This window comes from Brachyhypopomus gauderio, chromosome 20, assembly GCF_052324685.1.
Source record: "Brachyhypopomus gauderio isolate BG-103 chromosome 20, BGAUD_0.2, whole genome shotgun sequence".
Taxonomy (NCBI): Eukaryota; Metazoa; Chordata; class Actinopteri; order Gymnotiformes; family Hypopomidae; genus Brachyhypopomus; species Brachyhypopomus gauderio.
The window spans coordinates 2131715-2155212 of record NC_135230.1 but is presented as its reverse complement, the minus strand read 5'-3'; the positions used below and the strand labels follow the sequence as shown (position 1 = coordinate 2155212).

The following is a 23498-nucleotide window of genomic DNA, read 5'->3' as shown; positions in this document are numbered from 1 at the left end:
GTAGTGGTAGTTGCTTCAGAGGTTGTTGATGGGCTGGTGGTAGTGGCTGGAGTAGTGCTAGTACTGGTAGTAGCAGTAGAGGTTGTTGATGGGGTTGTGGTAGTGGTAGGAGTAGTGCTGGTAGTGGTAGTTGCTTCAGAGGTTGTTGATGGGGTGGTTGTAGTTGTTTGAGTGGTGCTCGTAGTGGTAGTAGCATTAGGGGTTTTTGATGGCTTGGTGGTAGTGGTAGGAGTAGATCTCATAGTGGTAGAAGCAGGCAAGATTGGTGATGGGGTGGTGGTAGTGGCAGGAGTGGTGCTAGTAGTGGTAGTAGCAGTATAGGTTGTTGATGGAGTGGTGGTAGTGGTAGGAGTAGTGCTAGCAGATGTAGTAGCAGCAGAGGATGTAGATGGGGTGGTGGTAGTGGAAGGAGTAGTGCTGGTAGTGGTAGTTCCTTCAGAGGTTGTTGATGGGGTGGTGGAAGTGGCTGGAGTAGTGCTAGTAGTGGTAGTAGCAGTATAGGTTGTTGATGGAGTGGTGGTAGTGGTAGGAGTAGTGCTAGCAGTTGTAGTAGCAGCAGAGGATGTAGATGGGGTGGTGGTAGACGCTGGAGTAGTGCTGGAAGTGGTAGTAGCTGCAGAGGATGTAGATGGGCTGGAGGTAGTGGAAGGAGTTGTGCTGGTAGTGGTAGTTGCTTCAGAGGTGGTTGATGGGGTCGTGGTAGTGGCTGGAGTAGTGCTAGTACTGGTAGTAGCAGTAGAGGTTGTTGATGGGGTGGTGGTAGTGGTAGGAGTAGGGCTGGTAGTGGTAGTTGCTTCGGAGGTTGTTGATGGGGTGGTTGTAGTTGTTTGAGTGGTGCTGGTAGTGGTAGTAGCATTAGGGGTTGTTGATGGCTTGGTGGTAGTGGTAGGAGTAGAGCTCATAGTGGTAGAAGCAGGCAAGATTGGTGATGGGGTGGTGGTAGTGGCTGGAGTAGTGCTAGTAGTGGTAGTAGCTGTAGAAGCTGTTGATGGGGAGGTGGTAGTTGTTGGAGTGGTGCTTGTAGTGGTAGTTGCTTCAGAGGTTGTTGATGGGCTGGTGGTAGTGGCTGGAGTAGTGCTAGTAGTGGTAGTAGCAGTAGAGGTTGTTGATGGGGTGGTGGTAGTGGTAGGAGTAGTGCTAGCAGTGGTAGTAGCAGCAGAGGTTGTTGATGGAGTGGTGGTAGTGTTAGGAGTAGTGCTGGTAGTGGTAGTTCCTTCAGAGGTTGTTGATGGGGTGGTGGTAGTGGCTGGAGTAGTGCTAGTAGTGGTAGTAGCAGTATATGTTGTTGATGGAGTGGTGGTAGTGGTAGGAGTAGTGCTAGCAGTTGTAGTAGCAGCAGAGGATGTAGATGTGGTGGTAGTGGAAGGAGTAGTGCTGGTAGTGGTAGTTGCTTCAGAGGTTGTTGATGGGGTGGTGGTAGTTGCTGGAGTAGTGCTAGTAGTCGTAGTAGCAGCAGAGGATGTGGATGGGCTGGAGGTAGTGGTAGCAGTAGTGCTAGCAGTGTTAGTAGCAGCAGAGTATGTAGATGGGGTGGTGGTAGTGGAAAGAGTAGTGCTGGTAGTGGTAGTAGCAGTGGAGGTTGTTGATGGGAAGGTGGTAGTTGTTGGAGTGGTGCTTATAGTGGTAGTTGCTTCAGAGGTTGTTGATGGGGTGGTGGTAGACGCTGGAGTAGTGCTGGTAGTGGTAGTAGCTGCAGAGGATGTAGATGGGCTGGAGGTAGTGGAAGGAGTTGTGCTGGTAGTGGTAGTTGCTTCAGAGGTGGTTGATGGGGTGGTGGTAGTGGTTGGAGTAGTGCTAGTAGTGGTAGTAGCAGTAGAGGCTGTTGATGGGGAGGTGGTAGTTGTTGGAGTGGAGCTTGTAGTGGTAGTTGCTTCAGAGGTTGTTGATGGGCTGGTGGTAGTGGCTGGAGTAGTGCTAGTACTGGTAGTAGCAGTAGAGGTTGTTGATGGGGTGGTGGTAGTGGTAGGAGTAGTGCTGGTAGTGGTAGTTGCTTCAGAGGTTGTTGATGGGGTGGTTGTAGTTGTTGGAGTGGTGCTGGTAGTGGTAGTAGCATTAGGGGTTGTTGATGGCTTGGTGGTAATGGTAGGATTAGAGCTCATAGTGGTAGTAGCAGGCAAGATTGTTGATGAGGTGGTGGTAGTGGCAGGAGTAGTGCTAGTAGTGGTAGTAGCAGTAGAGGTTGTTGATGGAGTGGTGGTAGTGGTAGGAGTAGTGCTGGTAGTTGTAGTTTCTTCAGAGGTTGTTGATGGGGTGTTGGTAGTGGCTGGAGTATTGCTAGTAGTGGTAGTAGCAGTATAGGTTGTTGATGGGGTGGTGGTAGTGGTAGTAGTGCTAGCAGTGGTAGTAGCAGTAGAGGTTGTTGATGGGGTGGTGGTAGTGGAAGGAGTAGTGCTGGTAGTGGTAGTAGCAGTAGAGGTTGTTGATGGGGTGCTGGTAGTGGTAGGTGTAGTGCTGGTAGTGGTAGTAGCTGCAGAGGATGTAGATGGGCTGGAGGTAGTGGAAGGAGTTGTGCTGGTAGTGGTAGTTGCTTCAGAGGTGGTTGATGGGGTGGTGGTAGTGGTTGGAGTAGTGCTAGTAGTGGTAGTAGCAGTAGAGGTTGTTGATGGGGTGGTGGTAGTGGTAGGAGTAGTGCTGGTAGTGGTATTTGCTTCAGAGGTTGTTGATAGAGTGGTGGTAGTGGCTTGAGGAGTGCTGGTAGTGGTAGTAGAATTAGGGGTTGTAGATGGCTTGGTGGTAGTGGTAGGAGCAGAGCTCATAGTGGTAGTAGCAGGCAAGATTGGTGATGGGGTGGTGGTAGTGGCAGGAGTAGTGCTAGTAGTGGTAGTTGCTTCAGAGGTGGTTGATGGGGTGGTGGTAGTGGTAAGCGTAGTGCTGGTAGTGGTAGTTGCTTCTGAGGTTGTTGATGGGGTGGTGGTAGTGGCTGGAGTAGTGCTAGTAGTGGTAGTAGCAGTAGAGGTTGTTGATGGGGAGGTGGTAGTTGTTGGAGTGGTGCTGGTAGAGGTAGTTGCTTCAGAGGTTGTTGATGGGCTGGTGGTAGTGGTAGGAGTAGTGCTTGTAGTGGTAGTTGCTTCAGAGGTTGTTGATAGAGTGGTGGTAGTGGCTGGAGTAGTGCTATTAGTGGTAGTAGCAGTAGAGGCTGTTGATGGGGTGGTGGTAGTGGTAGGAGTAGTGCTGGTAGTGGTAGTAGCAGTAAAAATTGTAGATAGGCTGGAGGTAGTGGAAGGAGTTGTGCTGGTAGTGGTAGTTGCTTCAGAGGTTGTTGATGGGATGGTGGTAGTGGTTGGAGTATTGCTAGTAGTGGTAGTAGCAGTAGAGGTCGTTGTTGGGGTGGTGGTAGAGGCAGGAGTAGTGCTGGTAGTGGTAGTTGCTTCAGAGGTTGTTGATGGGGTGGTGGTAGTGGAAGGAGTAGTGCTGGTAGTGGTAGTTCCTTCAGAGGTTGTTGATGGGGTGTTGGTAGTGGCTGGAGTAGTACTAGTAGTGGTAGTAGCAGCAGAGGTTGTTGATGGAGTGGTGGTAGTGGTAGGAATAGTGCTGGTAGTGGTAGTTGCTTCAGAGGTTGTTGATGGGGTTGTGGTAATGGCTGGAGTAGTGCTAGTAGTGGTAGTAGCAGCATAGGTTGTTGATGGGGTGCTGGTAGTGGTAGTAGTGCTACCAGTGGTAGTAGCAGCAGAGGATGTAGATGGGGTGGTGGTAGTGGAAGGAGTAGTGCTGGTAGTGGTAGTAGCAGTAGAGATTGTTGATGGGGTGCTGGTAGTGGTAGGTGTAGTGCTGGTAGTGGTAGTTGCTTCAGAGGTTGTTGTTGGGGTGGTGGTAGTGGTAAGAGTAGTGCTGGTAGTGGTAGTTGCTTCAGAGGTTGTTGATGGGGTGGTGGTAGTGGCTGGAGTAGTGCTAGTAGTGGTAGTAGCAGTAGAGGCTGTTGATGGGGTGGTGGTAGTGGTAGGAGTAGTGCTGGTAGTGGTATTAGCAGTAGAAGATGTAGATGGGCTGGAGGTAGTGGAAGGAGTTGTGCTGGTAGTGGTAGTTGCTTCAGAGGTTGTTGATGGGGTGGTGGTAGTGGTTGGAGTATTGCTAGTAGTGGTAGTAGCAGTAGAGGTTGTTGATGGGGTGGTGGTAGTGGTAGGAGTAGTGCTGGTAGTGGTAGTAGCAGTAGAGGTTGTTGATGGGGTGGTGGTAGTGGCTGGAGTAGTGCTAGTAGTGGTAGTAGCAGTGGAGGTTGTTGATGAAGAGGTGGTAGTTGTTGGAGTGGTGCTGGTAGAGGTAGTTGCTTCAGAGGTTGTTGATGGGGTGGTGGTAGACGCCGGAGTAGTGCTGGTAGTGGTACTAGCAGTAGAGGTTGTTGTTGGGGTGGTGGTAATGGTAGGAGTAGTGCTGGTAGTGGTAGTAGCTGCAGAGGATGTAGATGGGCTGAAGGTAGTGGAAGGAGTTGTGCTGGTAGTGGTAGTTGCTTCAGAGGTTGTTGTTGGGGTGGTGGTAGACGCTGGAGTAGTGCTGGTAGTGGGACTAGCAGTAGAGGTTGTTGTTGGGGTGGTGGTAATGGTAGGAGTAGTGCTGGTAGTGGTAGTAGCTGCAGAGGATGTAGATGGGCTGAAGGTAGTGGAAGGAGTTGTGCTGGTAGTGGTAGTTGCTTCAGAGGTGGTTGATGGGGTGGTTGTAGTTGTTGGAGTGGTGCTGGTAGTGGTAGTAGCATTAGGGGTTGTTGATGGCTTGGTGGTAGTGGTAGGATTAGAGCTCATCGTGGTAGTAGCAGGCAAGATTGGTGATGAGGTGGTGGTAGTGGCAGGAGTAGTGCTAGTAGTGGTAGTAGCAGTAGAGGTTGTTGATGGAGTGGTGGTAGTGGTAGGAGTAGTGCTGGTAGTAGTAGTTTCTTCAGAGGTTGTTGATGGGGTGTTGGTAGTGGCTGGAGTAGTGCTAGTAGTGGTAGTAGCAGCAGAAGTTGTTGATGGGGTGGTGGTAGTGGTAGTAGTGCTACCAGTGGTAGTAGCAGCAGAGGATGTGGATGGGGTGGTGGTAGTGGAACGAGTAGTGCTGGTAGTAGTAGTAGCAGTAGAGGTGGTTGTTGGGGTGGTGGTAGTGGTAGGAGTAGTGCTGATAGTGGTAGTTGCTTCAGAGGTTGTTGATGGGGTGGTTGTAGTTGTTGGAGTGTTGCTTGTAGTGGTACTATCAGTAGAGGTGGTTGATGGGGTCGTGGTAGTGGTAGGAGTAGTGCTGGTAGTGGTAGTAGCAGTAGAGGTTGTTGATGGGGTGGTGGTAGTGGTAGGAGTAGTGCTGGTAGTGGTAGTTGCTTCAGAGGTTGTTGATGGGGTGGTGGTAGTGGTAGGAGTAGTGCTGGTAGTGGTAGTAGCAGTAGGGGTTGTTGATGGGGTGGTGGTAGTGGTAGGAGTAGTGCTGGTAGTGGTATTAGCAGTAGAAGATGTAGATGGGCTGGAGGTAGTGGAAGGAGTTGTGCTGGTAGTGGTAGTTGCTTCAGAGGTTGTTGATGGGGTGGTGGTAGTGGTTGGAGTATTGCTAGTAGTGGTAGTAGCAGTAGAGGTTGTTGATGGGGTGGTGGTAGTGGTAGGAGTAGTGCTTGTAGAGGTACTATCAGTAGAGGTCGTTGTTGGGGTGGTGGTAGAGGCAGGAGTAGTGCTGGTAGTGGTAGTTCCTTCAGAGGTTGTTGATGGGCTGGTGGAAGTGGTAGGAGTAGTGCTGGTAGTGGTAGTAGCAGTAGAGGTTGTTGATGGGGTGGTGGTAGTGGCTGGAGTAGTGCTATTAGTGGTAGTAGCAGTAGAGGCTGTTGATGGGGTGGTGGTAGTGGTAGGAGTAGTGCTGGTAGTGGTAGTTGTTGCAGAGGTTGTTGATGGGGTGGTGGTAGTTGTTGGAGTGGTGCTTGTAGTGGTAGTAGCATTAGGGGTTGTTGATGGCTTGGTGGTAGTGGTAGGAGTAGAGCTCATAGTGGTAGTAGCAGGCAAGATTGGTGATGGGGTGGTGGTAGTGGCAGGAGTAGTGCTAGTAGTGGTAGTTGCTTCAGAGGTGGTTGATGGGGTGGTGGTAGTGGTAGGAGTAGTGCTGGTAGTGGTAGTAGCAGTAGAGGTTGTTGATGGGGAGGTGGTAGTTGTTGGAGTGGTGCTGGTAGAGGTAGTTGCTTCAGAGGTTGTTGATGGGCTGGTGGTAGTGGTAGGAGTAGTGCTGGTAATGGTAGTAGCAGTAGAAGATGTAGATGGGCTGGAGGTAGTGGAAGGAGTTGTGCTGGTAGTGGTAGTTGCTTCAGAGGTTGTTGATGGGGTGGTGGTAGTGGTTGGAGTATTGCTAGTAGTGGTAGTAGCAGTAGAGGTTGTTGATGGGGTGGTGGTAGTGGTAGGAGTAGTGCTTGTAGTGGTAGTTCCTTCAGAGGTGGATGATAGGGTGGTGGAAGTGGTAGGAGTAGTGCTAGCAGTGGTAGTAGCAGCAGAGGATGTAGAAAGGGTGGTGGTAGTGGAAGGAGTAGTGCTGGTAGTAGTAGTAGCAGTAGAGGTGGTTGTTGGGGTGGTGGTAGTGGTAGGAGTAGTGCTGATAGTGGTAGTTGCTTCAGAGGTTGTTGATGGGGTGGTTGTAGTTGTTGGAGTGTTGCTTGTAATGGTACTATCAGTAGAGGTGGTTGATGGGGTCATGGTAGTGGTAGGAGTAGTGCTGGTAGTGGTAGTAGCAGTAGAGGTTGTTGATGGGGTGGTGGTAGTGGTAGGAGTAGTGCTGGTAGTGGTAGTTGCTTCAGAGGTGGTTGATGGGGTGGTGGTAGTGGTAAGCGTAGTGCTGGTACTGGTAGTTGCTTCTGAGGTTGTTGATGGGGTGGTGGTAGTGGTAGGAGTTTTGCTGGTAGTGGTAGTTGCTTCAGAGGTTGTTGATGGGGTGGTGGTAGTGGCTGGAGTAGTGCTATTAGTGGTAGTAGCAGTAGAGGCTGTTGATGGGGTGGTGGTAGTGGTAGGAGTAGTGCTGGTAGTGGTAGTAGCAGTAGAAGAGGTAGATGGGCTGGAGGTAGTGGAAGGAGTTGTGCTGGTAGTGGTAGTTGCTTCAGAGTTTGTTGATGGGGTGGTGGTAGTGGTTGGAATATTGCTAGTAGGGGTAGTAGCAGTAGAGGTCGTTGTTGGGGTGGTGGTAGAGGCAGGAGTAGTGCTGGTAGTGGTAGTTGCTTCAGAGGTTGTTGATGGGGTGGTGGTAGTGGAAGGAGAAGTGCTGCTAGTGGTAGTTCCTTCAGAGGTTGTTGATGGTGTGTTGGTAGTGGCTGGAGTCGTGCTAGTAGTGGTAGTAGCAGTAGAGGTTGTTGATGGAGTTTTGGTAGTGGTTGGAGTAGTGCTGGTAGTGGTAGTAGCAGTAGAGGTTGTTGATGGGGTGGTGGTAGTGGTAGGAGTAGTGCTGATAGTGGTAGTTGCTTCAGAGGTTGTTGATGGGGTGGTTGTAGTTGTTGGAGTGTTGCTTGTAGTGGTACTATCAGTAGAGGTGGTTGATGGGGTCGTGGTAGTAGTAGGAGTAGTGCTGGTAGTGGTAGTAGCAGTAGAGGTTGTTGATGGGGTGGTGGTAGTGGTAGGAGTAGTGCTTGTAGTGGTAGTTCCTTCAGAGGTTGTTGATGGTGTGGTGGTAGTTGTTGGAGTGTTGCTTGTAGTGGTACTATCAGTAGAGGTGGTTGATGGGGTCGTGGTAGTGGTAGGAGTAGTGCTGGTAGTGGTAGTAGCAGTAGAGGTTGTTGATGGAGTGGTGGTAGTGGTAGGAGTAGTGCTGGTAGTGGTAGTAGCATTAGGGGTTGTTGATGGCTTGGTGGTAGTGGTAGGAGTAGAGTTCATAGTGGTAGTAGCAGGCAAGATTGGTGATGGGGTGGTGGTAGTGGCAGGAGTAGTGCTAGTAGTGGTAGTTGCTTCAGAGGTGGTTGATGGGGTGGTGGTAGTGGTAAGCGTAGTGCTGGTACTGCTAGTTGCTTCTGAGGTTGTTGATGGGGTGGTGGTAGTGGCTGGAGTAGTGCTAGTAGTGGTAGTAGCTGTAGAGGTTGTTGATGGGGAGGTGGTAGTTGTTGGAGTGGTGCTGGTAGAGGTAGTTGCTTCAGAGGTTGTTGATGGGCTGGTGGTAGTGGTAGGAGTAGTGCTGGTAATGGTAGTAGCAGTAGAAGATGTAGATGGGCTGGAGGTAGTGGAAGGAGTTGTGCTGGTAGTGGTAGTTGCTTCAGAGGTTGTTGATGGGGTGGTGGTAGTGGTTGGAGTATTGCTAGTAGTGGTAGTAGCAGTAGAGGTTGTTGATGGGGTGGTGGTAGTGGTAGGAGTAGTGCTTGTAGTGGTAGTTCCTTCAGAGGTTGTTGATGGGGTGGTGGTAGTTGTTGGAGTGGTGCTTGTAGTGGTACTATCAGTAGAGGTGGTTGATGGGGTGGTGGTAGTGGTAGGCGTTGTGCTAGCCGTGGTAGTAGCAGCAGAGGATGTAGACAGGGTGGTGGTAGTGGAAGGAGTAGTGCTGGTAGTAGTAGTAGCAGTAGTGGTGGTTGTTGGGGTGGTGGTAGGTGTAGGAGTAGTGCTGATAGTGGTAGTTGCTTCAGAGGTTGTTGATGGGGTGGTTGTAGTTGTTGGAGTGTTGCTTGTAGTGGTACTATCAGTAGAGGTGGTTGATGGGGTCGTGGTAGTAGTAGGAGTAGTGCTGGTAGTGGTAGTAGCAGTAGAGGTTGTTGATGGGGTGGTGGTAGTGGTAGGAGTAGTGCTGGTAGTGGTAGTTGCTTCAGAGGTTGTTGATGGGGTGGTTGTAGTTGTTGGAGTGTTGCTTGTAGTGGTACTATCAGTAGAGGTGGTTGATGGGGTCGTGGTAGTGGTAGGAGTAGTGCTGGTAGTGGTAGTAGCAGTAGAGGTTGTTGATGGGGTGGTGTTAGTGGTAGGAGTAGAGCTCATAGTGGTAGTAGCAGGCAAGATTGGTGATGGGGTGGTGGTAGTGGCAGGAGTAGTGCTAGTAGTGGTAGTTGCTTCAGAGGTGGTTGATGGGGTGGTGGTAGTGGTAAGCGTAGTGCTGGTACTGGTAGTTGCTTCTGAGGTTGTTGATGGGGTGGTGGTAGTGGCTGGAGTAGTGCTAGTAGTGGTAGTAGCAGTAGAGGTTGTTGATGGGGAGGTGGTAGTTGTTGGAGTGGTGCTGGTAGAGGTAGTTGCTTCAGAGGTTGTTGATGGGGTGGTGGTAGTGGTAGGAGTTGTGCTGGTAGTGGTAGTTGCTTGAGAGGTTGTTGATGGGGTGGTGGTAGTGGTAAGCGTAGTGCTGGTACTGGTAGTTGCTTCTGAGGTTGTTGATGGGGTGGTGGTAGTGGTAGGAGTTGTGCTGGTAGTGGTAGTTGCTTCAGAGGTTGTTGATGGGGTGGTGGTAGTGGCTGGAGTAGTGCTATTAGTGGTAGTAGCAGTAGAGGCTGTTGATGGGGTGGTGGTAGTGGTAGGAGTAGTGCTGGTAGTGGTAGTAGCAGTAGAAGAGGTAGATGGGCTGGAGGTAGTGGAAGGAGTTGTGCTGGTAGTGGTAGTTGCTTCAGAGTTTGTTGATGGGGTGGTGGTAGTGGTTGGAATATTGCTAGTAGGGGTAGTAGCAGTAGAGGTCGTTGTTGGGGTGGTGGTAGAGGCAGGAGTAGTGCTGGTAGTGGTAGTTGCTTCAGAGGTTGTTGATGGGGTGGTGGTAGTGGAAGGAGCAGTGCTGCTAGTGGTAGTTCCTTCAGAGGTTGTTGATGGTGTGTTGGTAGTGGCTGGAGTCGTGCTAGTAGTGGTAGTAGCAGTAGAGGTTGTTGATGGAGTTTTGGTAGTGGTTGGAGTAGTGCTGGTAGTGGTAGTAGCAGTAGAGGTTGTTGATGGGGTGGTGGTAGTGGTAGGAGTAGTGCTGATAGTGGTAGTTGCTTCAGAGGTTGTTGATGGGGTGGTTGTAGTTGTTGGAGTGTTGCTTGTAGTGGTACTATCAGTAGAGGTGGTTGATGGGGTCGTGGTAGTAGTAGGAGTAGTGCTGGTAGTGGTAGTAGCAGTAGAGGTTGTTGATGGGGTGGTGGTAGTGGTAGGAGTAGTGCTTGTAGTGGTAGTTCCTTCAGAGGTTGTTGATGGTGTGGTGGTAGTTGTTGGAGTGTTGCTTGTAGTGGTACTATCAGTAGAGGTGGTTGATGGGGTCGTGGTAGTGGTAGGAGTAGTGCTGGTAGTGGTAGTAGCAGTAGAGGTTGTTGATGGAGTGGTGGTAGTGGTAGGAGTAGTGCTGGTAGTGGTAGTAGCATTAGGGGTTGTTGATGGCTTGGTGGTAGTGGTAGGAGTAGAGTTCATAGTGGTAGTAGCAGGCAAGATTGGTGATGGGGTGGTGGTAGTGGCAGGAGTAGTGCTAGTAGTGGTAGTTGCTTCAGAGGTGGTTGATGGGGTGGTGGTAGTGGTAAGCGTAGTGCTGGTACTGGTAGTTGCTTCTGAGGTTGTTGATGGGGTGGTGGTAGTGGCTGGAGTAGTGCTAGTAGTGGTAGTAGCTGTAGAGGTTGTTGATGGGGAGGTGGTAGTTGTTGGAGTGGTGCTGGTAGAGGTAGTTGCTTCAGAGGTTGTTGATGGGCTGGTGGTAGTGGTAGGAGTAGTGCTGGTAATGGTAGTAGCAGTAGAAGATGTAGATGGGCTGGAGGTAGTGGAAGGAGTTGTGCTGGTAGTGGTAGTTGCTTCAGAGGTTGTTGATGGGGTGGTGGTAGTGGTTGGAGTATTGCTAGTAGTGGTAGTAGCAGTAGAGGTTGTTGATGGGGTGGTGGTAGTGGTAGGAGTAGTGCTTGTAGTGGTAGTTCCTTCAGAGGTTGTTGATGGGGTGGTGGTAGTTGTTGGAGTGGTGCTTGTAGTGGTACTATCAGTAGAGGTGGTTGATGGGGTGGTGGTAGTGGTAGGCGTAGTGCTAGCCGTGGTAGTAGCAGCAGAGGATGTAGACAGGGTGGTGGTAGTGGAAGGAGTAGTGCTGGTAGTAGTAGTAGCAGTAGAGGTGGTTGTTGGGGTGGTGGTAGGTGTAGGAGTAGTGCTGATAGTGGTAGTTGCTTCAGAGGTTGTTGATGGGGTGGTTGTAGTTGTTGGAGTGTTGCTTGTAGTGGTACTATCAGTAGAGGTGGTTGATGGGGTCGTGGTAGTAGTAGGAGTAGTGCTGGTAGTGGTAGTAGCAGTAGAGGTTGTTGATGGGGTGGTGGTAGTGGTAGGAGTAGTGCTGGTAGTGGTAGTTGCTTCAGAGGTTGTTGATGGGGTGGTTGTAGTTGTTGGAGTGTTGCTTGTAGTGGTACTATCAGTAGAGGTGGTTGATGGGGTCGTGGTAGTGGTAGGAGTAGTGCTGGTAGTGGTAGTAGCAGTAGAGGTTGTTGATGGGGTGGTGTTAGTGGTAGGAGTAGAGCTCATAGTGGTAGTAGCAGGCAAGATTGGTGATGGGGTGGTGGTAGTGGCAGGAGTAGTGCTAGTAGTGGTAGTTGCTTCAGAGGTGGTTGATGGGGTGGTGGTAGTGGTAAGCGTAGTGCTGGTACTGGTAGTTGCTTCTGAGGTTGTTGATGGGGTGGTGGTAGTGGCTGGAGTAGTGCTAGTAGTGGTAGTAGCAGTAGAGGTTGTTGATGGAGTTTTGGTAGTGGTAGGAGTAGTGCTGGTAGTGGTAGTAGCAGTAGAGGTTGTTGATGGGGTGGTGGTAGTGGTAGGAGTAGTGCTGATAGTGGTAGTTGCTTCAGAGGTTGTTGATGGGGTGGTTGTAGTTGTTGGAGTGTTGCTTGTAGTGGTACTATCAGTAGAGGTGGTTGATGGGGTCGTGGTAGTAGTAGGAGTAGTGCTGGTAGTGGTAGTAGCAGTAGAGGTTGTTGATGGGGTGGTGGTAGTGGTAGGAGTAGTGCTGGTAGTGGTAGTTGCTTCAGAGGTTGTTGATGGGGTGGTTGTAGTTGTTGGAGTGTTGCTTGTAGTGGTACTATCAGTAGAGGTGGTTGATGGGGTCGTGGTAGTGGTAGGAGTAGTGCTGGTAGTGGTAGTAGCAGTAGAGGTTGTTGATGGGGTGGTGTTAGTGGTAGGAGTAGAGCTCATAGTGGTAGTAGCAGGCAAGATTGGTGATGGGGTGGTGGTAGTGGCAGGAGTAGTGCTAGTAGTGGTAGTTGTTTCAGAGGTGGTTGATGGGGTGGTGGTAGTGGTAAGCGTAGTGCTGGTACTGGTAGTTGCTTCTGAGGTTGTTGATGGGGTGGTGGTAGTGGCTGGAGTAGTGCTAGTAGTGGTAGTAGCAGTAGAGGTTGTTGATGGGGAGGTGGTAGTTGTTGGAGTGGTGCTGGTAGAGGTAGTTGCTTCAGAGGTTGTTGATGGGGTGGTGGTAGTGGTAGGAGTTGTGCTGGTAGTGGTAGTTGCTTGAGAGGTTGTTGATGGGGTGGTGGTAGTGGTAAGCGTAGTGCTGGTACTGGTAGTTGCTTCTGAGGTTGTTGATGGGGTGGTGGTAGTGGTAGGAGTTGTGCTGGTAGTGGTAGTTGCTTCAGAGGTTGTTGATGGGGTGGTGGTAGTGGCTGGAGTAGTGCTATTAGTGGTAGTAGCAGTAGAGGCTGTTGATGGGGTGGTGGTAGTGGTAGGAGTAGTGCTGGTAGTGGTAGTAGCAGTAGAAGAGGTAGATGGGCTGGAGGTAGTGGAAGGAGTTGTGCTGGTAGTGGTAGTTGCTTCAGAGTTTGTTGATGGGGTGGTGGTAGTGGTTGGAATATTGCTAGTAGGGGTAGTAGCAGTAGAGGTCGTTGTTGGGGTGGTGGTAGAGGCAGGAGTAGTGCTGGTAGTGGTAGTTGCTTCAGAGGTTGTTGATGGGGTGGTGGTAGTGGAAGGAGCAGTGCTGCTAGTGGTAGTTCCTTCAGAGGTTGTTGATGGTGTGTTGGTAGTGGCTGGAGTCGTGCTAGTAGTGGTAGTAGCAGTAGAGGTTGTTGATGGAGTTTTGGTAGTGGTTGGAGTAGTGCTGGTAGTGGTAGTAGCAGTAGAGGTTGTTGATGGGGTGGTGGTAGTGGTAGGAGTAGTGCTGATAGTGGTAGTTGCTTCAGAGGTTGTTGATGGGGTGGTTGTAGTTGTTGGAGTGTTGCTTGTAGTGGTACTATCAGTAGAGGTGGTTGATGGGGTCGTGGTAGTAGTAGGAGTAGTGCTGGTAGTGGTAGTAGCAGTAGAGGTTGTTGATGGGGTGGTGGTAGTGGTAGGAGTAGTGCTTGTAGTGGTAGTTCCTTCAGAGGTTGTTGATGGTGTGGTGGTAGTTGTTGGAGTGTTGCTTGTAGTGGTACTATCAGTAGAGGTGGTTGATGGGGTCGTGGTAGTGGTAGGAGTAGTGCTGGTAGTGGTAGTAGCAGTAGAGGTTGTTGATGGAGTGGTGGTAGTGGTAGGAGTAGTGCTGGTAGTGGTAGTAGCATTAGGGGTTGTTGATGGCTTGGTGGTAGTGGTAGGAGTAGAGTTCATAGTGGTAGTAGCAGGCAAGATTGGTGATGGGGTGGTGGTAGTGGCAGGAGTAGTGCTAGTAGTGGTAGTTGCTTCAGAGGTGGTTGATGGGGTGGTGGTAGTGGTAAGCGTAGTGCTGGTACTGGTAGTTGCTTCTGAGGTTGTTGATGGGGTGGTGGTAGTGGCTGGAGTAGTGCTAGTAGTGGTAGTAGCTGTAGAGGTTGTTGATGGGGAGGTGGTAGTTGTTGGAGTGGTGCTGGTAGAGGTAGTTGCTTCAGAGGTTGTTGATGGGCTGGTGGTAGTGGTAGGAGTAGTGCTGGTAATGGTAGTAGCAGTAGAAGATGTAGATGGGCTGGAGGTAGTGGAAGGAGTTGTGCTGGTAGTGGTAGTTGCTTCAGAGGTTGTTGATGGGGTGGTGGTAGTGGTTGGAGTATTGCTAGTAGTGGTAGTAGCAGTAGAGGTTGTTGATGGGGTGGTGGTAGTGGTAGGAGTAGTGCTTGTAGTGGTAGTTCCTTCAGAGGTTGTTGATGGGGTGGTGGTAGTTGTTGGAGTGGTGCTTGTAGTGGTACTATCAGTAGAGGTGGTTGATGGGGTGGTGGTAGTGGTAGGCGTAGTGCTAGCCGTGGTAGTAGCAGCAGAGGATGTAGACAGGGTGGTGGTAGTGGAAGGAGTAGTGCTGGTAGTAGTAGTAGCAGTAGAGGTGGTTGTTGGGGTGGTGGTAGGTGTAGGAGTAGTGCTGATAGTGGTAGTTGCTTCAGAGGTTGTTGATGGGGTGGTTGTAGTTGTTGGAGTGTTGCTTGTAGTGGTACTATCAGTAGAGGTGGTTGATGGGGTCGTGGTAGTAGTAGGAGTAGTGCTGGTAGTGGTAGTAGCAGTAGAGGTTGTTGATGGGGTGGTGGTAGTGGTAGGAGTAGTGCTGGTAGTGGTAGTTGCTTCAGAGGTTGTTGATGGGGTGGTTGTAGTTGTTGGAGTGTTGCTTGTAGTGGTACTATCAGTAGAGGTGGTTGATGGGGTCGTGGTAGTGGTAGGAGTAGTGCTGGTAGTGGTAGTAGCAGTAGAGGTTGTTGATGGGGTGGTGTTAGTGGTAGGAGTAGAGCTCATAGTGGTAGTAGCAGGCAAGATTGGTGATGGGGTGGTGGTAGTGGCAGGAGTAGTGCTAGTAGTGGTAGTTGCTTCAGAGGTGGTTGATGGGGTGGTGGTAGTGGTAAGCGTAGTGCTGGTACTGGTAGTTGCTTCTGAGGTTGTTGATGGGGTGGTGGTAGTGGCTGGAGTAGTGCTAGTAGTGGTAGTAGCAGTAGAGGTTGTTGATGGAGTTTTGGTAGTGGTAGGAGTAGTGCTGGTAGTGGTAGTAGCAGTAGAGGTTGTTGATGGGGTGGTGGTAGTGGTAGGAGTAGTGCTGATAGTGGTAGTTGCTTCAGAGGTTGTTGATGGGGTGGTTGTAGTTGTTGGAGTGTTGCTTGTAGTGGTACTATCAGTAGAGGTGGTTGATGGGGTCGTGGTAGTAGTAGGAGTAGTGCTGGTAGTGGTAGTAGCAGTAGAGGTTGTTGATGGGGTGGTGGTAGTGGTAGGAGTAGTGCTGGTAGTGGTAGTTGCTTCAGAGGTTGTTGATGGGGTGGTTGTAGTTGTTGGAGTGTTGCTTGTAGTGGTACTATCAGTAGAGGTGGTTGATGGGGTCGTGGTAGTGGTAGGAGTAGTGCTGGTAGTGGTAGTAGCAGTAGAGGTTGTTGATGGAGTGGTGGTAGTGGTAGGAGTAGTGCTGGTAGTGGTAGTAGCATTAGGGGTTGTTGATGGCTTGGTGGTAGTGGTAGGAGTAGAGCTCATAGTGGTAGTAGCAGGCAAGATTGGTGATGGGGTGGTGGTAGTGGCAGGAGTAGTGCTAGTAGTGGTAGTTGCTTCAGAGGTGGTTGATGGGGTGGTGGTAGTGGTAAGCGTAGTGCTGGTACTGGTAGTTGCTTCTGAGGTTGTTGATGGGGTGGTGGTAGTGGCTGGAGTAGTGCTAGTAGTGGTAGTAGCTGTAGAGGTTGTTGATGGGGAGGTGGTAGTTGTTGGAGTGGTGCTGGTAGAGGTAGTTGCTTCAGAGGTTGTTGATGGGCTGGTGGTAGTGGTAGGAGTAGTGCTGGTAATGGTAGTAGCAGTAGAAGATGTAGATGGGCTGGAGGTAGTGGAAGGAGTTGTGCTGGTAGTGGTAGTTGCTTCAGAGGTTGTTGATGGGGTGGTGGTAGTGGTTGGAGTATTGCTTGTAGTGGTAGTAGCAGTAGAGGTTGTTGATGTGGTGGTGGTAGTGGTAGGAGTAGTGCTTGTAGTGGTAGTTCCTTCAGAGGTTTTTGATGGGGTGGTGGTAGTTGTTGGAGTGGTGCTTGTAGTGGTACTATCAGTAGAGGTGGTTGATGGGGTGGTGGTAGTGGTAGGCGTAGTGCTAGCCGTGGTAGTAGCAGCAGAGGATGTAGACAGGGTGGTGGTAGTGGAAGGAGTAGTGCTGGTAGTAGTAGTAGCAGTAGAGGTGGTTGTTGGGGTGGTGGTAGGTGTAGGAGTAGTGCTGATAGTGGTAGTTGCTTCAGAGGTTGTTGATGGGGTGGTTGTAGTTGTTGGAGTGTTGCTTGTAGTGGTACTATCAGTAGAGGTGGTTGATGGTGTGTTGGTAGTGGCTGGAGTCGTGCTAGTAGTGGTAGTAGCAGTAGAGGTTGTTGATGGGGTGGTGGTAGTGGTAGGAGTAGTGCTGATAGTGGTAGTTGCTTCAGAGGTTGTTGATGGGGTGGTTGTAGTTGTTGGAGTGTTGCTTGTAGTGGTACTATCAGTAGAGGTGGTTGATGGGGTTGTGGTAGTAGTAGGAGTAGTGCTGGTAGTGGTAGTAGCAGTAGAGGTTGTTGATGGGGTGGTGGTAGTGGTAGGAGTAGTGCTGGTAGTGGTAGTTGCTTCAGAGGTTGTTGATGGGGTGGTTGTAGTTGTTGGAGTGTTGCTTGTAGTGGTACTATCAGTAGAGGTGGTTGATGGGGTCGTGGTAGTGGCAGGAGTAGTGCTAGTAGTGGTAGTTGCTTCAGAGGTGGTTGATGGGGTGGTGGTAGTGGTAAGCGTAGTGCTGGTACTGGTAGTTGCTTCTGAGGTTGTTGATGGGATGGTGGTAGTGGCTGGAGTAGTGCTAGTAGTGGTAGTAGCAGTAGAGGTTGTTGATGGGGAGGTGGTAGTTGTTGGAGTGGTGCTGGTAGAGGTAGTTGCTTCAGAGGTTGTTGATGGGGTGGTGGTAGTGGTAGGAGTTGTGCTGGTAGTGGTAGTTGCTTCAGAGGTTGTTGATGGGGTGGTGGTAGTGGTAAGCGTAGTGCTGGTACTGGTAGTTGCTTCTGAGGTTGTTGATGGGGTGGTGGTAGTGGTAGGAGTTGTGCTGGTAGTGGTAGTTGCTTCAGAGGTTGTTGATGGGGTGGTGGTAGTGGCTGGAGTAGTGCTATTAGTGGTAGTAGCAGTAGAGGCTGTTGATGGGGTGGTGGTAGTGGTAGGAGTAGTGCTGGTAGTGGTAGTAGCAGTAGAAGAGGTAGATGGGCTGGAGGTAGTGGAAGGAGTTGTGCTGGTAGTGGTAGTTGCTTCAGAGTTTGTTGATGGGGTGGTGGTAGTGGTTGGAATATTGCTAGTAGGGGTAGTAGCAGTAGAGGTCGTTGTTGGGGTGGTGGTAGAGGCAGGAGTAGTGCTGGTAGTGGTAGTTGCTTCAGAGGTTGTTGATGGGGTGGTGGTAGTGGAAGGAGTAGTGCTGGTAGTGGTAGTTCCTTCAGAGGTTGTTGATGGTGTGTTGGTAGTGGCTGGAGTCGTGCTAGTAGTGGTAGTAGCAGTAGAGGTTGTTGATGGAGTTTTGGTAGTGGTAGGAGTAGTGCTGGTAGTGGTAGTAGCAGTAGAGGTTGTTGATGGGGTGGTGGTAGTGGTAGGAGTAGTGCTGATAGTGGTAGTTGCTTCAGAGGTTGTTGATGGGGTGGTTGTAGTTGTTGGAGTGTTGCTTGTAGTGGTACTATCAGTAGAGGTGGTTGATGGGGTCGTGGTAGTAGTAGGAGTAGTGCTGGTAGTGGTAGTTGCTTCAGAGGTTGTTGATGGGGTGGTTGTAGTTGTTGGAGTGTTGCTTGTAGTGGTACTATCAGTAGAGGTGGTTGATGGGGTCGTGGTAGTGGTAGGAGTAGTGCTGGTAGTGGTAGTAGCAGTAGAGGTTGTTGATGGAGTGGTGGTAGTGGTATGAGTAGTGCTGGTAGTGGTAGTAGCATTAGGGGTTGTTGATGGCTTGGTGGTAGTGGTAGGAGTAGAGCTCATAGTGGTAGTAGCAGGCAAGATTGGTGATGGGGTGGTGGTAGTGGCAGGAGTAGTGCTAGTAGTGGTAGTTGCTTCAGAGGTGGTTGATGGGGTGGTGGTAGTGGTAAGCGTAGTGCTGGTACTGGTAGTTGCTTCTGAGGTTGTTGATGGGGTGGTGGTAGTGGCTGGAGTAGTGCTAGTAGTGGTAGTAGCTGTAGAGGTTGTTGATGGGGAGGTGGTAGTTTTTGGAGTGGTGCTGGTAGAGGTAGTTGCTTCAGAGGTTGTTGATGGGCTGGTGGTAGTGGTAGGAGTAGTGCTGGTAATGGTAGTAGCAGTAGAAGATGTAGATGGGCTGGAGGTAGTGGAAGGAGTTGTGCTGGTAGTGGTAGTTGCTTCAGAGGTTGTTGATGGGGTGGTGGTAGTGGTTGGAGTATTGCTAGTAGTGGTAGTAGCAGTAGAGGTTGTTGATGGGGTGGTGGTAGTGGTAGGAGTAGTGCTTGTAGTGGTAGTTCCTTCAGAGGTTGTTGATGGGGTGGTGGTAGTTGTTGGAGTGGTGCTTGTAGTGGTACTATCAGTAGAGGTGGTTGATGGGGTGGTGGTAGTGGTAGGCGTAGTGCTAGCCGTGGTAGTAGCATCAGAGGATGTAGACAGGGTGGTGGTAGTGGAAGGAGTAGTGCTGGTAGTAGTAGTAGCAGTAGAGGTGGTTGTTGGGGTGGTGGTAGTGGTAGGAGTAGTGCTGATAGTGGTAGTTGCTTCAGAGGTTGTTGATGGGGTGGTTGTAGTTGTTGGAGTGTTGCTTGTAGTGGTACTATCAGTAGAGGTGGTTGATGGTGTGTTGGTAGTGGCTGGAGTCGTGCTAGTAGTGGTAGTAGCAGTAGAGGTTGTTGATGGGGTGGTGGTAGTGGTAGGAGTAGTGCTGATAGTGGTAGTTGCTTCAGAGGTTGTTGATGGGGTGGTTGTAGTTGTTGGAGTGTTGCTTGTAGTGGTACTATCAGTAGAGGTTGTTGATGGGGTGGTGTTAGTGGTAGGAGTAGAGCTCATAGTGGTAGTAGCAGGCAAGATTGGTGATGGGGTGATGGTAGTGGCAGGAGTAGTGCTAGTAGTGGTAGTTGCTTCAGAGGTGGTTGATGGGGTGGTGGTAGTGGTAAGCGTAGTGCTGGTACTGGTAGTTGCTTCTGAGGTTGTTGATGGGGTGGTGGTAGTGGCTGGAGTAGTGCTAGTAGTGGTAGTAGCAGTAGAGGTTGTTGATGGGGAGGTGGTAGTTGTTGGAGTGGTGCTGGTAGAGGTAGTTGCTTCAGAGGTTGTTGATGGGGTGGTGGTAGTGGTAGGAGTTGTGCTGGTAGTGGTAGTTGCTTCAGAGGTTGTTGATGGGGTGGTGGTAGTGGCTGGAGTAGTGCTATTAGTGGTAGTAGCAGTAGAGGCTGTTGATGGGGTGGTGGTAGTGGTAGGAGTAGTGCTGGTAGTGGTAGTAGCAGTAGAAGAGGTAGATGGGCTGGAGGTAGTGGAAGGAGTTGTGCTGGTAGTGGTAGTTGCTTCAGAGTTTGTTGATGGGGTGGTGGTAGTGGTTGGAGTATTGCTAGTAGTGGTAGTAGCAGTAGAGGTCGTTGTTGGGGTGGTGGTAGAGGCAGGAGTAGTGCTGGTAGTGGTAGTTGCTTCAGAGGTTGTTGATGGGGTGGTGGTAGTGGAAGGAGTAGTGCTGGTAGTGGTTGTTCCTTCAGAGGTTGTTGATGGTGTGTTGGTAGTGGCTGGAGTAGTGCTGGTAGTGGTAGTAGCAGTAGAGGTTGTTGATGGGGAGGTGGTAGTTGTTGGAGTGGTGCTGGTAGAGGTAGTTGCTTCAGAGGTTGTTGATGGGCTGGTGGTAGTGGTAGGAGTAGTGCTGGTAATGGTAGTAGCAGTAGAAGATGTAGATGGGCTGGAGGTAGTGGAAGGAGTTGTGCTGGTAGTGGTAGTTGCTTCAGAGGTTGTTGATGGGGTGGTGGTAGTGGTTGGAGTATTGCTAGTGGTGGTAGTAGCAGTAGAGGTTGTTGATGGGGTGGTGGTAGTGGTAGGAGTAGTGCTTGTAGTGGTAGTTCCTTCAGAGGTTGTTGATGGGGTGGTGGTAGTTGTTGGAGTGGTGCTTGTAGTGGTACTATCAGTAGAGGTGGTTGATGGGGTGGTGGTAGTGGTAGGCGTAGTGCTAGCCATGGTAGTAGCAGCAGAGGATGTAGACAGGGTGGTGGTAGTGGAAGGAGTAGTGCTGGTAGTAGTAGTAGCAGTAGAGGTGGTTGTTGGGGTGGTGGTAGTGGTAGGAGTAGTGCTGATAGTGGTAGTTGCTTCAGAGGTTGTTGATGGGGTGGTTGTAGTTGTTGGAGTGTTGCTTGTAGTGGTACTATCAGTAGAGGTGGTTGATGGGGTCGTGGTAGTGGTAGGAGTAGTGCTGGTAGTGGTAGTAGCAGTAGAGGTTGTTGATGGGGTGGTGGTAGTGGTAGGAGTAGAGCTCATAGTGGTAGTAGCAGGCAAGATTGGTGATGGGGTGGTGGTAGTGGCAGGAGTAGTGCTAGTAGTGGTAGTTGCTTCATAGGTGGTTGATGGGGTGGTGGTAGTGGTAAGCGTAGTGCTGGTACTGGTAGTTGCTTCTGAGGTTGTTGATGGGGTGGTGGTAGTGGCTGGAGTAGTGCTGGTAGTGGTAGTTGTTTCAGAGGTTGTTGATGGGGTGGTGGTAGTTGTTGGAGTGGTGCTTGTAGTGGTACTATCAGTAGAGGTGGTTGATGGGGTGGTTGTAGTTGTTGGAGTGTTGCTTGTAGTGGTACTATCAGTAGAGGTGGTTGATCGGGTCGTGGTAGTGGTAGGAGTAGTGCTGGTAGTGGTAGTAGCAGTAGAGGTTGATGGGGTGGTGGTAGTGGTAGGAGTAGTGCTGGTAGTGGTAGTTGCTTCAGAGGTTGTTGATGGGGTGGTTGTAGTTGTTGGAGTAGTGCTGGTAGTGGTAGTTGCTTCAGAGGTTGTTGATGGGGTGGTTGTAGTTGTTGGAGTGTTGCTTGTAGTGGTACTATCAGTAGAGGTGGTTGATGGGGTCATGGTAGTGGTAGGAGTAGTGCTGGTAGTGGTAGTAGCAGTAGAGGTTGTTGATGGGGTGGTGGTAGTGGTAGGAGTAGTGCTGGTAGTGGTAGTAGCATTAGGGGTTGTTGATGGCTTGGTGGTAGTGGTAGGAGTAGAGCTCATAGTGGTAGTAGCAGGCAAGATTGGTGATGGGGTGGTGGTAGTGGCAGGAGTAGTGCTAGTAGTGGTAGTTGCTTCAGAGGTGGTTGATGGGGTGGTGGTAGTGGTAAGCGTAGTGCTGGTACTGGTAGTTGCTTCTGAGGTTGTTGATGGGGTGGTGGTAGTGGCTGGAGTAGTGCTAGTAGTGGTAGTAGCAGCAGAGGTTGTTGATGGGGAGGTGGTAGTTGTTGGAGTGGTGCTGGTAGAGGTAGTTGCTTCAGAGGTTGTTGATGGGCTGGTGGTAGTGGTAGGAGTAGTGCTGGTAGTGGTAGTAGCAGTAGAGGTTGTTGATGGGGTGGTGGTAGTGGCTGGAGTAGTGCTAGTAGTGGTAGTAGCAGTAGAGGCTGTTGATGGGGTGGTGGTAGTGGTAGGAGTAGTGCTGGTAGTGGTAGTAGCAGTAGAGGTTGATGGGGTGGTGGTAGTGGTAGGAGTAGTGCTGGTAGTGGTAGTTGCTTCAGAGGTTGTTGATGGGGTGGTGGTAGTGGAAGGAGTAGTGCTGGTAGTGGTAGTTCCTTCAGAGGATGTTGATGGTGTGTTGGTAGTGGCTGGAGTCGTGCTAGTAGTGGTAGTCGCAGTAGAGGTTGTTGATGGAGTTTTGGTAGTGGTAGGAGTAGTGCTGGTAGTGGTAGTTGTTTCAGAGGTTGTTGATGCGGTTGTGGTAGTTGTTGGAGTGGTGCTTGTAGTGGTACTATCAGTAGAGGTGGTTGATGGGGTGGTTGTAGTTGTTGGAGTGTTGCTTGTAGTGGTACTATCAGTAGAGGTGGTTGATGGGGTCGTGGTAGTGGTAGGAGTAGTGCTGGTAGTGGTAGTAGCAGTAGAGGTTGTTGATGGGGTGGTGGTAGTGGTAGGAGTAGTGCTGGTAGTGGTAGTTGCTTCAGAGGTTGTTGATGGGGTGGTGGTAGTGGTAGGAGTAGTGCTGGTAGTGGTAGTAGCAGTAGGGGTTGTTGATGGGGAGGTGGTAGTTGTTGGAGTGGTGCTTGTAGTGGTAGTTGCTTCAGAGGTTGTTGATGGGGTGGTGGTAGTGGCTGGAGTAGTGCTAGTAGTGGTAGTAGCAGTAGAGGCTGTTGATGGGGTGGTGGTAGTGGTAGGAGTAGTGCTGGTAGTGGTATTAGCAGTAGAAGATGTAGATGGGCTGGAGGTAGTGGAAGGAGTTGTGCTGGTAGTGGTAGTTGCTTCAGAGGTTGTTGATGGGGTGGTGGTAGTGGTTGGAGTATTGCTAGTGGTGGTAGTAGCAGTAGAGGTTGTTGATGGGGTGGTGGTAGTGGTAGGAGTAGTGCTTGTAGTGGTAGTTCCTTCAGAGGTTGTTGATGGGGTGGTGGTAGTTGTTGGAGTGGTGCCTGTAGTGGTACTATCAGTAGAGGTGGTTGATGGGGTGGTGGTAGTGGTAGGCGTAGTGCTAGCCATGGTAGTAGCAGCAGAGGATGTAGACAGGGTGGTGGTAGTGGAAGGAGTAGTGCTGGTAGTAGTAGTAGCAGTAGAGGTGGTTGTTGGGGTGGTGGTAGTGGTAGGAGTAGTGCTGATAGTGGTAGTTGCTTCAGAGGTTGTTGATGGGGTGGTTGTAGTTGTTGGAGTGTTGCTTGTAGTGGTACTATCAGTAGAGGTGGTTGATGGGGTCGTGGTAGTGGTAGGAGTAGTGCTGGTAGTGGTAGTAGCAGTAGAGGTTGTTGATGGGGTGGTGGTAGTGGTAGGAGTAGAGCTCATAGTGGTAGTAGCAGGCAAGATTGGTGATGGGGTGGTGGTAGTGGCAGGAGTAGTGCTAGTAGTGGTAGTTGCTTCATAGGTGGTTGATGGGGTGGTGGTAGTGGTAAGCGTAGTGCTGGTACTGGTAGTTGCTTCTGAGGTTGTTGATGGGGTGGTGGTAGTGGCTGGAGTAGTGCTGGTAGTGGTAGTTGTTTCAGAGGTTGTTGATGGGGTGGTGGTAGTTGTTGGAGTGGTGCTTGTAGTGGTACTATCAGTAGAGGTGGTTGATGGGGTGGTTGTAGTTGTTGGAGTGTTGCTTGTAGTGGTACTATCAGTAGAGGTGGTTGATGGGGTCGTGGTAGTGGTAGGAGTAGTGCTGGTAGTGGTAGTAGCAGTAGAGGTTGATGGGGTGGAGGTAGTGGTAGGAGTAGTGCTGGTAGTGGTAGTTGCTTCAGAGGTTGTTGATGGGGTGGTTGTAGTTGTTGGAGTAGTGCTGGTAGTGGTAGTTGCTTCAGAGGTTGTTGATGGGGTGGTTGTAGTTGTTGGAGTGTTGCTTGTAGTGGTACTATCAGTAGAGGTGGTTGATGGGGTCATGGTAGTGGTAGGAGTAGTGCTGGTAGTGGTAGTAGCAGTAGAGGTTGTTGATGGGGTGGTGGTAGTGGTAGGAGTAGTGCTGGTAGTGGTAGTAGCATTAGGGGTTGTTGATGGCTTGGTGGTAGTGGTAGGAGTAGAGCTCATAGTGGTAGTAGCAGGCAAGATTGGTGATGGGGTGGTGGTAGTGGCAGGAGTAGTGCTAGTAGTGGTAGTTGCTTCAGAGGTGGTTGATGGGGTGGTGGTAGTGGTAAGCGTAGTTCTGGTACTGGTAGTTGCTTCAGAGGTTGTTGATGGGGTGGTTGTAGTTGTTGGAGTGTTGCTTGTAGTGGTACTATCAGTAGAGGTGGTTGATGGGGTCGTGGTAGTGGTAGGAGTAGTGCT

General features: G+C 50.5%; 2 protein-coding genes across 2 annotated transcripts; both read right to left on the bottom strand.

Moving 5' to 3' along the window:
- Window positions 1-195: 195 nt before the first annotated feature.
- Window positions 196-23261, bottom strand: LOC143484594 (uncharacterized). The gene is made up of 11 exons (XM_076983404.1): window positions 22273-23261; window positions 20213-22191; window positions 19607-19921; window positions 14999-19261; window positions 10547-14371; window positions 7307-7924; window positions 4705-6121; window positions 4010-4320; window positions 1663-2467; window positions 1275-1494; window positions 196-237 (listed from the first exon to the last, which is right to left on the bottom strand). Exons 1-11 carry the CDS (start codon window positions 23259-23261, stop codon window positions 196-198), a joined length of 14784 nt encoding a protein of 4927 aa, XP_076839519.1.
- Window positions 2727-3407, bottom strand: LOC143484277 (uncharacterized; the record flags this gene model as incomplete). The annotated part of the gene is made up of 1 exon (XM_076982927.1): window positions 2727-3407. A coding segment is annotated over one exon (681 nt), but the record flags the coding sequence as incomplete, so codon positions are not given.
- Window positions 23262-23498: the final 237 nt, after the last annotated feature.

What these genes read in the sequence shown, in the direction of transcription:
- LOC143484594 (XM_076983404.1), bottom strand. Translation starts at nt 23,261, where the DNA reads ATGAGCTCTACTCCTACCACTACCACCAAGCCATCAACAACCCCTAAT. An exon ending in AATCCTACCACTACCACCAA is followed by an intron (nt 4,321 to 4,704) that starts GCCATCAACAAC and finishes CTCTACTGCTAG; the next exon opens with TACCACTACCAGCACTACTC. An exon ending in CTCCATCAACAACATATACT is followed by an intron (nt 238 to 1,274) that starts GCTACTACCACT and finishes TACCACTATGAG; the next exon opens with ATCTACTCCTACCACTACCA.